The 13,538-nt window shown below is 56.4% G+C and overlaps 1 protein-coding gene across 1 annotated transcript in view; it reads left to right on the top strand.

Moving 5' to 3' along the window:
* Window positions 1-13,538, top strand: part of LOC138464926 (extracellular calcium-sensing receptor-like) — a 178,291-nt gene that overhangs the window by 133,558 nt on the left and 31,195 nt on the right. Inside the window, exon 10 of the mRNA XM_069607219.1 lies at window positions 758-1,048. Coding sequence (XP_069463320.1) covers window positions 758-1,048 — 291 coding nt within the window. The remainder of the gene's footprint in view (window positions 1-757; window positions 1,049-13,538) is intronic.

Genomic DNA, 13,538 nt, shown 5'->3' with positions numbered 1-13,538 from the left:
CGCTGTGGAGGCTGCGCTTGAGTCGCGGAACCTGTTCTCCTTCTGCTGTGCACTAACCCGAACTGCCTGACCTCCTCCGAAGAGCTTCCCCTTTTGCCCGTTGGCACCGGCGTGGCAGGTACTTTGAGCACAAGGCTCCACTCTTCGCAGGGCTCGGACTTCCATCTAGTTAGGTGCCTATGAAGGCGAACTGAGTCGAAAGCATTATCGAACTGCCTGTTTTCCTTCCCTGGCAGGTGGACTACATATTTCGTGCTTTAAACGCTTGCGACTGTGTATTTGTATATATATTGTGTTGATATGGTATGTGTTGGTTTAATATTGTGATATTGTGATTTTCTCGCTACGGTCATTGTTTTAAAGGCCTTAAAATAAATGTGTATCTATTTTTGATATAACAACTGTTTGGAGTAGTTTGTAAGCGCTCTTGCTTTGTGTGCTCACTGCGGGCTTTCAGTCACCCTCACCCCTCTTGAGACCTAGTCTTGACCGCCGCGATCGCTACCTTGATTGGTCTGGCTCGTCCAGAGGTTACCCTGTTCCAAGTAATTAGGTTGGCCTTCTGAACTTCTGCGCCACCAGGACAGAGTTCAGAAATCCGTCTTAACAATTTTCGGAATAGCTAGTGAAATAAAGACATTTGAAGAGCATGATCCTTTAACTAATCATTTTTATACCGCTACCTGATCACCACATGTTAGCTGACACATAGTAGTCATTGATGAACGTGAATGAAGTTTCTCTCTCTAAATTCAAGGTTTGGGTTCCAGAATTACCAGTGGGTCCAAGCTATGGTCTTACTGTTGATGAGATTAACAATAACCCCACTCTATTGCCCAACCTCACTCTCGGATTCAAAGTCTATGACTCCGGTTCGATGCTTCAGCGGTCGCTAAAGGGCGCCCTGTGGATTTTGTCAGGACAGGAGGAGCAGATTCTAAACTACCGCCAGAGGCGGAGTTTGCCACCAGGTGTCATCATTGAGGATTCTGGATCCACGCGCTCAATTCTTCTTGCGCACATCTTGGGTCTGTACAGATACCCCCAGGTAAGACACTGGAAATATTACTATTACATAGTACTGGGATTAAAGTAATTTAACATGATGAAATCAGATGTTGGAAGTGCTGCCCATACACTCATCCACATGTAATCAAACACTGGGGACCTATGTAAGATATAAGAAAGAGAGTTTGGAAGTTTCACATCAAGCTGATCTCTAAACATCACACACACACACACACACACAAAAGTCTAATTCTAATCACCCAGCGACACACAACAATAAGAGGCAACCCACAAAAATTATTTGAACAAGGACCTGGAAAAGTGGGATCAAAAAGTATAAGCCAAAAGAAAAAACAGGTCCTTAAACTATACATTACATGCAGCCATGTTATTGTACATGGAAAGATTTCAAAATTGTGTTCAAACAAGAATTTAATGAATAACAGACACAATTGCCGTCTAGCCGTCTAAGATGTCATAGCATAATAAACCATGAACAAAATCTAGTGGGATATGCACATTTAGTCAATAGACATAGGGGATTATAAAACACAACGTGAGCAGAAAACAGAGCGAAAGCTGCTCACAGTGTGCTACCAACACCAACAGATATAATGAAGTAAGTGGAAAAAAACCTAGTCAAAACCAAGGACGGAACTAACAAAAAATCCTGCTCGAAATTACACTTTAAGACACACTGCATTGCTGGACCGGCACAGCCAAGAAGTTTGGTCTGGATTAAGTTTTTTTTTTCTTCTCCTAATTCACAGGCTTTGAATGGGATGTATACGATTTGTTCGTATCAATTGGCCTGTGGCCGATTTGGCCGTTTTTTTTTTAACCGTGTTGGCCGATTTGGCCGTCTTTTTTTTTTAACCGTTTTGAACGTTAATATATGCAGGGTGTAACCCCCCCGCAGCCGCCCAAATACCCCTATATTTTTTATTTCCCCAAACCCTCCCCCACATATATTTGCTGTCAAAACAGCTGTAACAAATTCAGCCAAATCGGTAGCGGGCAAATTGACTCTGGTCAACTTGGGTAATACCTTCGAAGGTGCTAAATGCTACTTGTATGTGCATATTGAGATTACTCAAAGGACACCACTTCCTCCCAACATTCGCTTTAGGATTTAGGTAGCATACACCAGTGTTATAGTTAAACTGCACCTTGTGAAATAGTGATGAAGCATGTGTTAAGGTTTCATTTGCAGTATGTTGGACTTTGTTTATACTGGACACAATTGCATGGTCTGGCCATTTGACAAAGCTCTGAGGGGTGCTGGGGACCAGGGATATCAGCCATTGCCTGAAGTGTTATCTGGAATAGGCATAAAGAGGATTCTCCAGGGCTCTCTATATAGTCCCTGTCATCCGGTCTTATAAAGTTAAGATTTTAGGTTGGCCACCGGCATACATTAAAAATAGATAGTGAGAACCATCCTGGCATTCCCCCATCGATATAATTCAGGAACGAGCTGTCCCACATTGAGTTCACATCCCCATGGCCTTTGGAGGGTTCCATGTCTTAAAATCGCGGCAAAAATGGCTGTAGATACAAAATATCGCAGCGGAAATGCTGTGGTTCTGCCGCCACAATCATGTAAAGGATGCGGGGGACACCCCCGCAACCCCTGGGCTCATTATGCCATTTAAGGGCCACGGGGGACACCCCCGCAACCCCTGCTCCCCTTATATGGTATAATGGGGTACACCTTTTCCAGATCAAACCACAGCATTTTTGCTGCAATTTATTTTTACCGGTGACATGTTTGCTGCAATTTTATTACCTGATACCCTTTGGAGACGGACTCACATAAGGGAAATCACATGGACACCCAGATGGACTGGTTCCCAACTGAGATGCCCAAGCCAGTTTACTGCCAGCCACCCTGCACCACCCACTTCAATACAACTGTCATCCCTTTCTTAGAGTTTAAGCTGATGCCCCCTTCTGGTTTGTCACCCCTCTGTGCTATTTAGGAACTTTTACAAACATAAGGATCAACCTAGCAGCTGTATGCAATTAGTCTCACAGTAGCAGAGAGACTGATACACCATGGTCCTGATGGGTACTGAATGAGCGCAGCGACACACCACCTCCCTCAGTCTCTTCCAGTCTGCAGTGATCTGTCCCAACACCTACTTTGGTTCAGAAGCACAGATCATGCAGCTACACACATCCCCTGAATTCAGGAATGGGAGCTGGACATTTTAAAGTTTTAAAGTTTCAGACCTTACAGGTCTTCTAATTAACCTCCACTTTCAGCAGGTAGGAGGAAATCAAAACCGAAGAGAGAAACTTGCTAACCCTAGATGCCGAACACGGGCTAACCAATCAGGAAATGTGGCTGAAGCAAAGGGGTCTAACTCAATGGGTCATAGATTGTGTAATTAGGTCACTCAACTATAACATAAACGAGCACCAAGCCCCATATGTGTGTCACAAGCTAGGATACAACCCTGAGGGGGGGGAGGGACTAAAGGAAGAGGACTGAGAAAAGGTATGATCCAAAGTGAGACAAGAACCAAGAACTTGAAGGAAAAAAGCTACCCACCTGCTAGGGGCTATATAGCTGATGAAGGCAGAGACCAGACCCTGAGTGAATAGAGCTGTCGAAAGCCTTCTGAGGATAATATTTCAGACAATGGCAGATGGCAGAGGAAGAGAAGCCACACATTCTACGAAAGAATATTTTCTGGAAGCTGTAAAGAGACCAGGCAATGAAAAAGAACTCAAAGCGTCTTGGGTCAAGGGGGCAATTTATAGCCAGTGGGTTAAAAAAGCACATCCTGACCAAAACACTAAGCAAGGGGTAAGGACTATTTTCTGTTAAGATTTTTCAAAAGATTTCAGCCTGAAAAAGTGGCAGGATGGTGATAATATCAAGAAGCAAGCTGGGCAATGTAACCCTAAGACTGTGATACACACAGTGTGTGGTGATTTAATGTAAAGTGCACATTATTCCTAATGATTAATATGGTCATTTTGGGCATTTGTAAAATATCTTTTTCATATGTATGATGGTCTGTCATAAAGATGAACCTGTCTGCTGATGTTAAATGTGCCTGCGTTATTTGTGAGGGCGAGTTAAGGTTACAACGATGCTAGTATAGAATAATAACCTATAATGCACCATAGGTTTAGAGCAAGTGAGAAGTATAGAGCATCCAATAATACGTTGCAAATAACATAAGGACAATTAAAACGAAACACAATCCAATACAGACCTCAAATAACAGACAGTAGTTATCATTTGCTGCAGCCGGCGCTTCTGAACTCAAATCCAGGCTTCACAAATTAATGGCATTTTGCAGTAAAGATGGCTTTGCTTCCTGAGGGCGCTGACATGCCCCTGTCACCCTTTGTCCACTATTAAAATAATATGGCTTTCATGCCCGTCCAGGAGGGCGGACACGGCCTTTAATGGCCGGCCATCCCAAGCTAAGGTAGGCCTGAGCAAAGTGCAGCCCATCTCCCAATGAAAAATAAAAAATAAAAAATAAATGTGAGTTTGGGGTATTGTTTCAGTTCATAGCAGTCGGTATAGTGTTGCAACTCAAAGTAGGTGCAGTGTTGTTAGTTATTGTGGTCTTTATTTTTCAGTAGGTTGTTACAGTATGTACGCTGATGTGTGTGGCATGGAGTAAGTGTTTGACTAGGTTCCATGTCATTTCAACAAATTAAATCACTTTGTTATTTACTTCGTGGGTGTTTCTTCAAATTCTTCCCCTTCACTACCACCCCTTCCCTAAACATCTCCCCACATTCCTTTTATCCCTTACCCCACAAATGCATAGACATATTTGAAGTATTTTGAATAAACACCCGCATAGTATATCACAACAAAGTAATATTCGTTGTTGAAACCACGGCATACCCTTGCCTTAGATGTGAGTAGGTGTGGTATTAGTTGGTGCGGGCCACCTTTGCAAAAGACACTAGTATCACTGTAAGGCATACGGTGGAGGCATATGTTTTAACTGCATGTACTGTATTTTGGTTTTCTTTGGAACAGATTCACAAGCACGGAAGTTGAGATCTCCACCGCAGTGCTGCAAGCACTTTCAAGTGCATACAAAGGCTGATTTGTAAGGACATATCAGCATGCAGCTATTAAAAAGTTAATGTTTTGCCTGGTTACTGAAGAAATGTTATTTGTCTTTACTTTAGTTTACTATAGTCTACTCTAACAATAATAACCCCTGTTTTATTGTGTTTGGAAGTTGTTGGTGTTTCTTTGTTGGTAATGTGTACTTGTATGTGTCGCACCTACTATATAGCCTTGTGTGTAACATAATTTCACAAGGCACATTTGTGAATCTTAAATCTTTAAATAGATGCAAAAGAATAGTTTATATTAAGAGGCCGATTCATGGAATAATTAGCGCGGCGCAAGTGGCCAAAAACGTGCGAATCGCAGTGGAATAGCGAAAATCGCAGTGCAAGTGCGAAAATCGCACGAAAAGCAGCGCACATCGATTCATGGAAGGCCGTGCGCGAGAAAACCTTCGGATGTGCGATAAAAAAGTATGCGGCGCTCGTTGGCGCACAGGCCATCTAACTGCGTGCGCCAGGTCACAGCGAAAATCGCACAGGCCACAGCGAAAATCGCACATAGCGCGGCGCACGCAACAAAAGTAGGCGGAACACGGGGCGTAACACTCGGAATGGGGAACAACTTGCCAAAATGTGGGCGTCACGGTGGAAGTACAGGGCACAAGTGCGCGGAACACCCACACGCTCACCTACAACACGTATTCATGGAATAGAATAGGGGAAAAAAGCGCACGCTCAAACCAGCGCACAGGCACAAACACGACCGCCACAAGAAAGCAGGCGGTAGCGTCTCTGCGCCTGTAAGAAATGTGCGCCAAAAGGTGCACCAACAAATAGCACCTATATACTGCCATGATGAATGTCCTATACTGTGGCCCTCCAGGACAAATGACGTGCAAAGGGGTACCCACAAACACGGACACCCGCTGACAAAAAATATGTGTGCGTGTATACCGGGGTGCGCGGGAAGTCTCACACGCGATTTGGCCGTGTACGTGGATTTCAGGGGTGCGCGGGAATTCCCACACGCGATTTGGCCAGGTACGTGGATTTCAGGGGTGCGCAGGAAGTTCCACACGCGATTTGGCCGGGTACGTGGATTTCAGGGGTGCGCGGGAAGTTCCACACGCGATTTGTCAGGGTACGTGAATTCCAGGGGTTTGCGGGAAGTTCCACACGCGATTTGTCAGGGTACGCGGATTACAGGGGTGCGCGGGAAGTTCCACACGTGATATGGCCGTGTACGTGTAGTACAGGGGTGCGCGGGAAGTTCCACACGCGATTTGGACGTGTACGTGGATTACAGGGGTGTGCGGGAAGTTCCACACGCGATTTGTCAGGGTACGCAGATTTCAGGGTTGCGCGGGAAGTTCCACACGCGAATTGGCCGGGTACGTGGATTTCAGGGGTGCGCGGGAAGTTCCACACGCGATTTGGCCGTGTACGTGGATTACAGGGGTGCGCGGGAAGTTCCACATGCGATTTGTCAGGGTACGCGGATTTCAGGGGTGCGCGGGAAGTTCCACATGTGAATTGGCCGGGTACGTGGATTTCAGGGGTGCGCGGGAAGTTCCACACGCGATTTGGCTGGCCACGTGTATGACAGGGGTACGCGGGAAAATCTACACGCGATTTGGCTGTTTGCTCCCAGGTATTCCCTGTACACCCTCCACGGCCCCTGCAGGCAGCACACACCACAGGGGACTACCCTGCACACCTGCTCATGTCACCCAGCACCCCCACCCCCCAGCCACCAGGGGCAGCCTCCACCAGGCCCCCACTCATGTCTCCCACCACCCCCACCCCCCAGCCACCAGGGGCAGCCTCCACCAGGCCCCCACTCATGTCTCCCACCACCCCCACCCCCCAGCCGGCAGGGGCACCCTTCACCAGGCCCCCACGCATGTCTCCCACCACCCCCACCCCCCAGCCACCAGGGGCACCCTCCACCAGGCCACCACCCATGTCTCCCACCACCCCCACCACCCAGCAGTGCAGGGGCAGCCTCCACCAGGCCACCACCCATGTCTCCCACCACCCCCACCACCCAGCAGTGCAGGGGCAGCCTCCACCAGGCCCCCACTCATTTCTCCCACCACCCCCACCCCCCAGCAGTGCAGGGGCACCCTCCACCAGGCCCCCACCATGGCTCCCACCACCCCCACCCCCCAGCAGTGCAGGGGCAGCCTCCACCAGGCCCCCACTCATGTCTCCCACCACCCCCACCCCCCAGCCAGCAGGGACAGCCTCCACCAGGCCACCACTCATGTCTCCCACCACCCCCACCCCCCAGCCTCCAGGGGCAGCCTCCACCAGGCCACCACCCATGTGCCCTATCACCACCACCCCCCAGCAGTGCAGGGGCACCCTCCACCAGGCTCCCACTCATGTCTCCCACCACCCCCACCCCCCAGCCACTAGGGGCAGCCTCCACCAGGCCCCCACTCATGTCTCCCACCACCCCCACCCCCCAGAAGTGCAGGGGCACCCTCCACCAGGCCCCCACTCATGTCTCCCACCACCCCCACCCCCAGCCACCAGGGGCACCCACCACCAGGCCCCCACCCATGTCTCCCACCCCCCCACCCCCCAGCAGTGCAGGGGCACCCTCCGCCAGGCCCCCACTCATGTCTCCCACCACCCCCACCACCCAGCCACCAGGGGCAGCCTCCACCAGGCCCCCACTCATGTCTCCCACCACCCCCACCCCCCAGCCAGCAGGGGCACCCTCAACCAGGCCCCCACGCATGTCTCCCACCACCCCCACCCCCCAGCCACCAGGGGCACCCTCCACCAGGCCCCCACTCATGTCTCCCACCACCCCCACCACCCAGCCACCAGGGGCAGCCTCCACCAGGCCCCCACTCATGTCTCCCACCACCCCCACCCCCCAGCCACCAGGGGCACCCTCCACCAGGCCTCCACTCATGTCTCTCACCACCCCCACCCCCAGCCACCAGGGGCAGCCTCCACCAGGCCCCCACTCATGTCTCCCACCACCCCCACCCCCCAGCCAGCAGGGGCACCCTCCACCAGGCCCCCACTCATGTCTCCCACCACCCCCACCCCCCAGCAGTGCAGGGGCAGCCTCCACCAGGCCCCCACTCATGTCTCCAACCCACCCCCACCCCCCAGCCCCCATGGGCACCCTCCACCAGGCCCCAACTAATGTCTCCCACCCCCCCACCCCCCAGCAGTGCAGGGGCATCACCACCAGGCCCCCACGCATGTCTCCCACCACCCCCACCCCCCAGCCACCAGGGGCACCCTCCACCAGGCCCCCACTCATTTCTCCCACCACCCCCACCCCCCAGCCACCAGGGGCAGCCTCCACCAGGCCCCCACTCATGTCTCCCACCACCCCCACCCCTCAGCCAGCAGGGGCACCCTCCACCAGGCCCCCACTCATGTCTCCCACCACCCCCACCCCCCAGCCACCAGGGGCACCCACCACCAGGCCCCCACCCATGTCTCCCACCCCCCCACCCCCCAGCAGTGCAGGGGTACCCTCCACCAGGCCCCCACCCATGTCTCCCACCTCCCCACCCCCCAGCAGTGCAGGGGCAGCCTCCACCAGGCCCCCACTCATGTCTCCCACCACCCGCACCCCCCAGCCAGCATGGGCAGCCTCCACCAGGCCACCACTCATGTCTCCCACCACCCCCACCCACCAGCCACCAGGGGCAGCCTCCAACAGACCCCCACTCATGTCTCCCACCACCCCCACCCCCCAGCAGTGCAGGGGCACCCTCCCGCAGGCCCCCACTCATGTATCCCACCACCCCCACCCCCAGCCACCAGGGGCACCCACCACCAGGCCCCCACCCATGTCTCCCACCCCCCCACCTCCTAGCAGTGCAGGGGCACCCTCCACCAGGCCACCACCCATGTCTCCCACCACCCCACCCCCCAGCAGTGCAGGGGCACCCACCACCAGGCCCCCACCCATGTCTCCCACCCCCCCACACCCCAGCAGTGCAGGGGCACCCTCCACCAGGCCACCACCCATGTCTCCCACCACCCCCACCACCCATCAGTGCAGGGGCAGCCTCCACCAGGCCACCACCCATGTCTCCCACCACCCCCACCACCCAGCAGTGCAGGGGCAGCCTCCACCAGGCCCCCACTCATTTCTCCCACCACCCCCACCCCCCAGCAGTGCAGGGGCAGCCTCCACCAGGCCACCACTCATGTCTCCCACCACCCCCACCCACCAGCCACCAGGGGCAGCCTCCACCAGACCCCCACTCATGTCTCCCACCACCCCCACCCCCCAGCAGTGCAGGGGCACCCTCCCCCAGGCCCCCACTCATGTCTCCCACCACCCCCAGCCACTAGGGGCACCCACCACCAGGCCCCCACCCATGTCTCCCACCCCCCCACCTCCTAGCAGTGCAGGGGCACCCTCCACCAGGCCACCACCCATGTCTCCCACCACCCCACCCCCCAGCAGTGCAGGGGCACCCACCACCAGGCCCCCACCCATGTCTCCCACCCCCCGACCCCCCAGCAGTGCAGGGGCACCCTCCACCAGGCCACCACCCATGTCTCCCACCACCCCCACCACCCAGCAGTGCAGGGGCAGCCTCCACCAGGCCACCACCCATGTCTCCCACCACCCCCACCACCCAGCAGTGCAGGGGCAGCCTCCACCAGGCCCCCACTCATTTCTCCCACCACCCCCACCCCCCAGCAGTGCAGGGGTAGCCTCCACCAGGCCACCACTCATGTCTCCCACCACCCCCACCCACCAGCCACCAGGGGCAGCCTCCACCAGACCCCCACTCATGTCTCCCACCACCCCCACCCCCCAGCAGTGCAGGGGCACCCTCCCCCAGGCCCCCACTCATGTCTCCCACCACCCCCACCCCCCAGCCACCAGGGGCACCCACCACCAGGCCCCCACCCATGTCTCCCACCCCCCCACCTCCTAGCAGTGCAGGGGCACCCTCCACCAGGCCACCACCCATGTCTCCCACCACCCCACCCCCCAGCAGTGCAGGGGCACCCACCACCAGGCCCCCACCCATGTCTCCCACCCCCCCACCCCCCAGCAGTGCAGGGGCACCCTCCACCAGGCCACCACCCATGTCTCCCACTACCCCCACCACCCAGCAGTGCAGGGGCAGCCTCCGCCAGGCCCCCACTCATTTCTCCCACCACCCCCACTCCCCAGCAGTGCAGGGGCAGCCTCCACCAGGCCCCCACTCATGTCTCCCACCCCCCACCCCCCAGCCAGCAGGGGCAGCCTCCACCAGGCCACCACTCATGTCTCCCACCACCCCCACCCCCCAGCCACCAGGGGCAGCCACCACCAGGCCACCACCCATGTCCCCTATCACCACCACCCCCCAGCAGTGCAGGGGCACCCTCCACCAGGCCCCCACTCATGTCTCCCACCATCCCCACCCCCCAGCCACCAGGGGCAGCCTCCACCAGGCCCCCACTCATGTCTCCCACCACCCCCATTCCCCAGCCAGCAGGGGAACCCTCCACCAGGCCCCCACTCATGTCTCCCACCACCCCCACCCCCCAGCAGTGCAGGGGCAGCCTCCACCAGGCCCCCACTCATGTCTCCCGTCCACCCCCACCCCCCAGCCACCATGGGCACCCTCCACCAGGCCCCCACTCATGTCTCCCACCCCTCCAACCCCCTGCAGTGCAGGGGCAGCACCACCAGGCCCCCACGCATGTCTCCCACCACCCCCACCCCCCAGCCACCAGGGGCACCCTACACCAGGCCCCCACTCATGTCTCCCACCACCCCCACCCCCCCAGCCACCAGGGGCAGCCTCCACCAGGCCCCCACTCATGTCTCCCACCACCCCCACCCCCCAGCCAGCAGGGGCACCCTCCACCAGGCCCCCACTCATGTCTCCCACCACCCCCACCCCCCAGCAGTGCAGGGGCAGCCTCCACCAGGCCCCCACTCATGTCTCCCACCCACCCCCACCCCCAGCCACCATGGGCACCCTCCACCAGGCCCCCACTCATGTCTCCAACCACCCCCACCCCCCAGCAGTGCAGGGGCAGCCTCCACCAGGCCCCCACTCATGTTTCCCACCACCCCCACCCCCCAGCCAGCAGGGGCAGCCTCCACCAGGCCCCCACTCATCTTTCCCACCACCCCCCAGCCAGCAGGGGCAGCCTCCACCAGGCCCCCACTCATGTCTCCCACCACCCCCACCCCCCAGCCACCAGGGGCACCCACCACCAGGCCCCCACCCATGTCTTGCACCGCCCGGCACCCCCAGCAGTACAGGGCACCCTCCACCAGGCCCCCACTCATGTCTCCCACCACCCCCACCCCCCAGCCACCAGGGGCAGCCTCCACCAGGCCCCCACTCATGTCCCCCACCCCCCAGCATCCAGGGGCAGCCTCCACCAGGCCCCCACTCATGTCTCCCCCCCACCCCCACTCCCCAGCAGTGCAGGGGCAGCACCACCATTCCCCCACTCATGTCTCCCACCCACCCCCACCCCCCAGCCACCATGGGCAGCCCCCACCAGGTCCTCACAATCCCCAATCATGTGCGTTATGGTCAGCCTCCACAGCCAAAAAGCCCTACCAAGTAACCCATTCACCCACATGGAAATGGAAATTACATGTTACACCCCCAATGTTCATAAAGCTAATGAACCCATGTCCGTCACACACAATGGTTGCAATTGAATGGGAAAACACACAACATGACATGCATGAAACCAATGAGATGATACCACACAGTGAAGTATGAAAACAAAATTGTATATTAAAAAAAAGAATGCAAAAGAAATGAAACAAACTACAATGGGAATGAAAAAAAGAAAAGCTGCATGTCCGTTTAAAAAAATAAAACCACCAAATCCTAATCCCAAAAAATGTTGTCCAAAGTCAAATGAAAAATAAAATCAATCCAATGAACTATGTACAAAACATCCAAGGGTCCATGAGCACAACTGGACAAAGGAAACCTACAAAAAACCCTACTAAAATGCAACTATATACAAAAAGTGGAGCAGTGTCCGTCGACTCCAAATCATAAGAACAAACAAAGGAGACCTACAACTAAAGAACTATATACAAAGGCGGCGGGCAAGTCCAGCGGCTCATTCCGTGGTGTTCCGGGCCAGGGCATCATCGAACTCCTGTTCGATGTCCCGGAGGCGGTCCTGTTCCATGGCCCCGAGGGTCCGCAGGGACGACGCCGTGTCCTCCTCCAACCCCCTGCGGATTGCCTCGAGGCACTCGGCCCGCCTCAGGGCCCTCCGCATGGAGTTGTCCGCCCTGACCATTGTGAGCCGCGCCTCTTCCGCCCGCCGCCGCTCCGCACCTATGGCGTGGCCCAACCGCTGCCACACGGAAGACACTCTCTGTCCTGGGTCCTCCTGCCCTCCGGCCGATGCCTGCCCCTCCGATGTCGAAGGCCCCGAGCCTTCATGGCTCCCACCATGTTGCTGCTGCTGCTCTGCCTCTGCCCGTGCACTGCCTCCTGCTGCCTGCACATCCTCCGCCGCCTGGGGTGCAGTCGTAGATGTGGCCACACCTGCTGGACGTCCGACTCCCGACTGTGGTAGGGATGCCTCCTCCACCAGCCTGGCCGCACCGTCAGAGGCAGCACCACAGGGCACCCAGGTGACTGATGGGTGGGAAGATGGCACAGAGAACGACTGGAACGTAGGGGGTCCAGTTGAGGAGGGGGTCGGAGCAAGCCCCATCAGACGGAGGAATCCGGGCTGGGTGATCTGTCCCAGCAGGCTGACGTGGTCAACGAGCCATTCGAGATGACGTGCAGTCTCTCCATGAAAAGACTGCAGGTCAGCTCGCATGGCCCGTTGACGCAACGCCACACCAGCCAGGACAGGCTCAACCTGGACCTGGATGGCCACGTCCGCAGGCAGAGGAAGGCCAGTTGACGTCAGCTCATCCCCTGCCTGAAAACGGGTCTGGACGTAGGCATCCCTGCTGGTGCAAGATGATGCAGGGACAGGATCGGGGACAGGATTGCACACAGGCACCTCCGCGGCGGCCTGTGCTGCCTCCTGTACCTGGTCCTGCACTGCACCACTAGCACCAGTGGGATCCCCACCTCCAGACCCCGTCTCTGGTGCTTGCACGGCCTCCTCCTCCACCAAACCCCCCACCAACCTGGATGACTCCGTGCCATCTTCCCCTGTTGGGCCCTGTGGGGTCCCAGCTGCGCCTTCTGCTGCCGAGGAGTCCAACTCCAATCTCCGCCTCTTGGACCTCCCCCCGGCAGCTGCGGCCTGGGACGCGGCACCGGACTCCTCACTCCCCGACAAGATGACAACACGGGAGGGGAGCCAGGCCTTGCGTCTCCGGCTGGCGGTGGGATCCCCGCCGCTGTGCTCCACAGCACCTTCTCCGCCCTCTTCATCAGTTGACGCTGCATCCAGGGAGAAACAAAACACAGGCATCAGGGCACTGTACAATGGACACATACACACATGACAGTTGCACATGAGTGGCA

The sequence above is a fragment of the Ambystoma mexicanum genome, chromosome 1p (assembly GCF_040938575.1).
Source record: "Ambystoma mexicanum isolate Mex_15411 chromosome 1p, UKY_AmexF1_1, whole genome shotgun sequence".
In the NCBI taxonomy this organism is placed as follows: domain Eukaryota; kingdom Metazoa; phylum Chordata; class Amphibia; order Caudata; family Ambystomatidae; genus Ambystoma; species Ambystoma mexicanum.
Note: the sequence above shows the minus strand (reverse complement) of the source record. Positions and strands in the feature narration are given on the sequence as shown.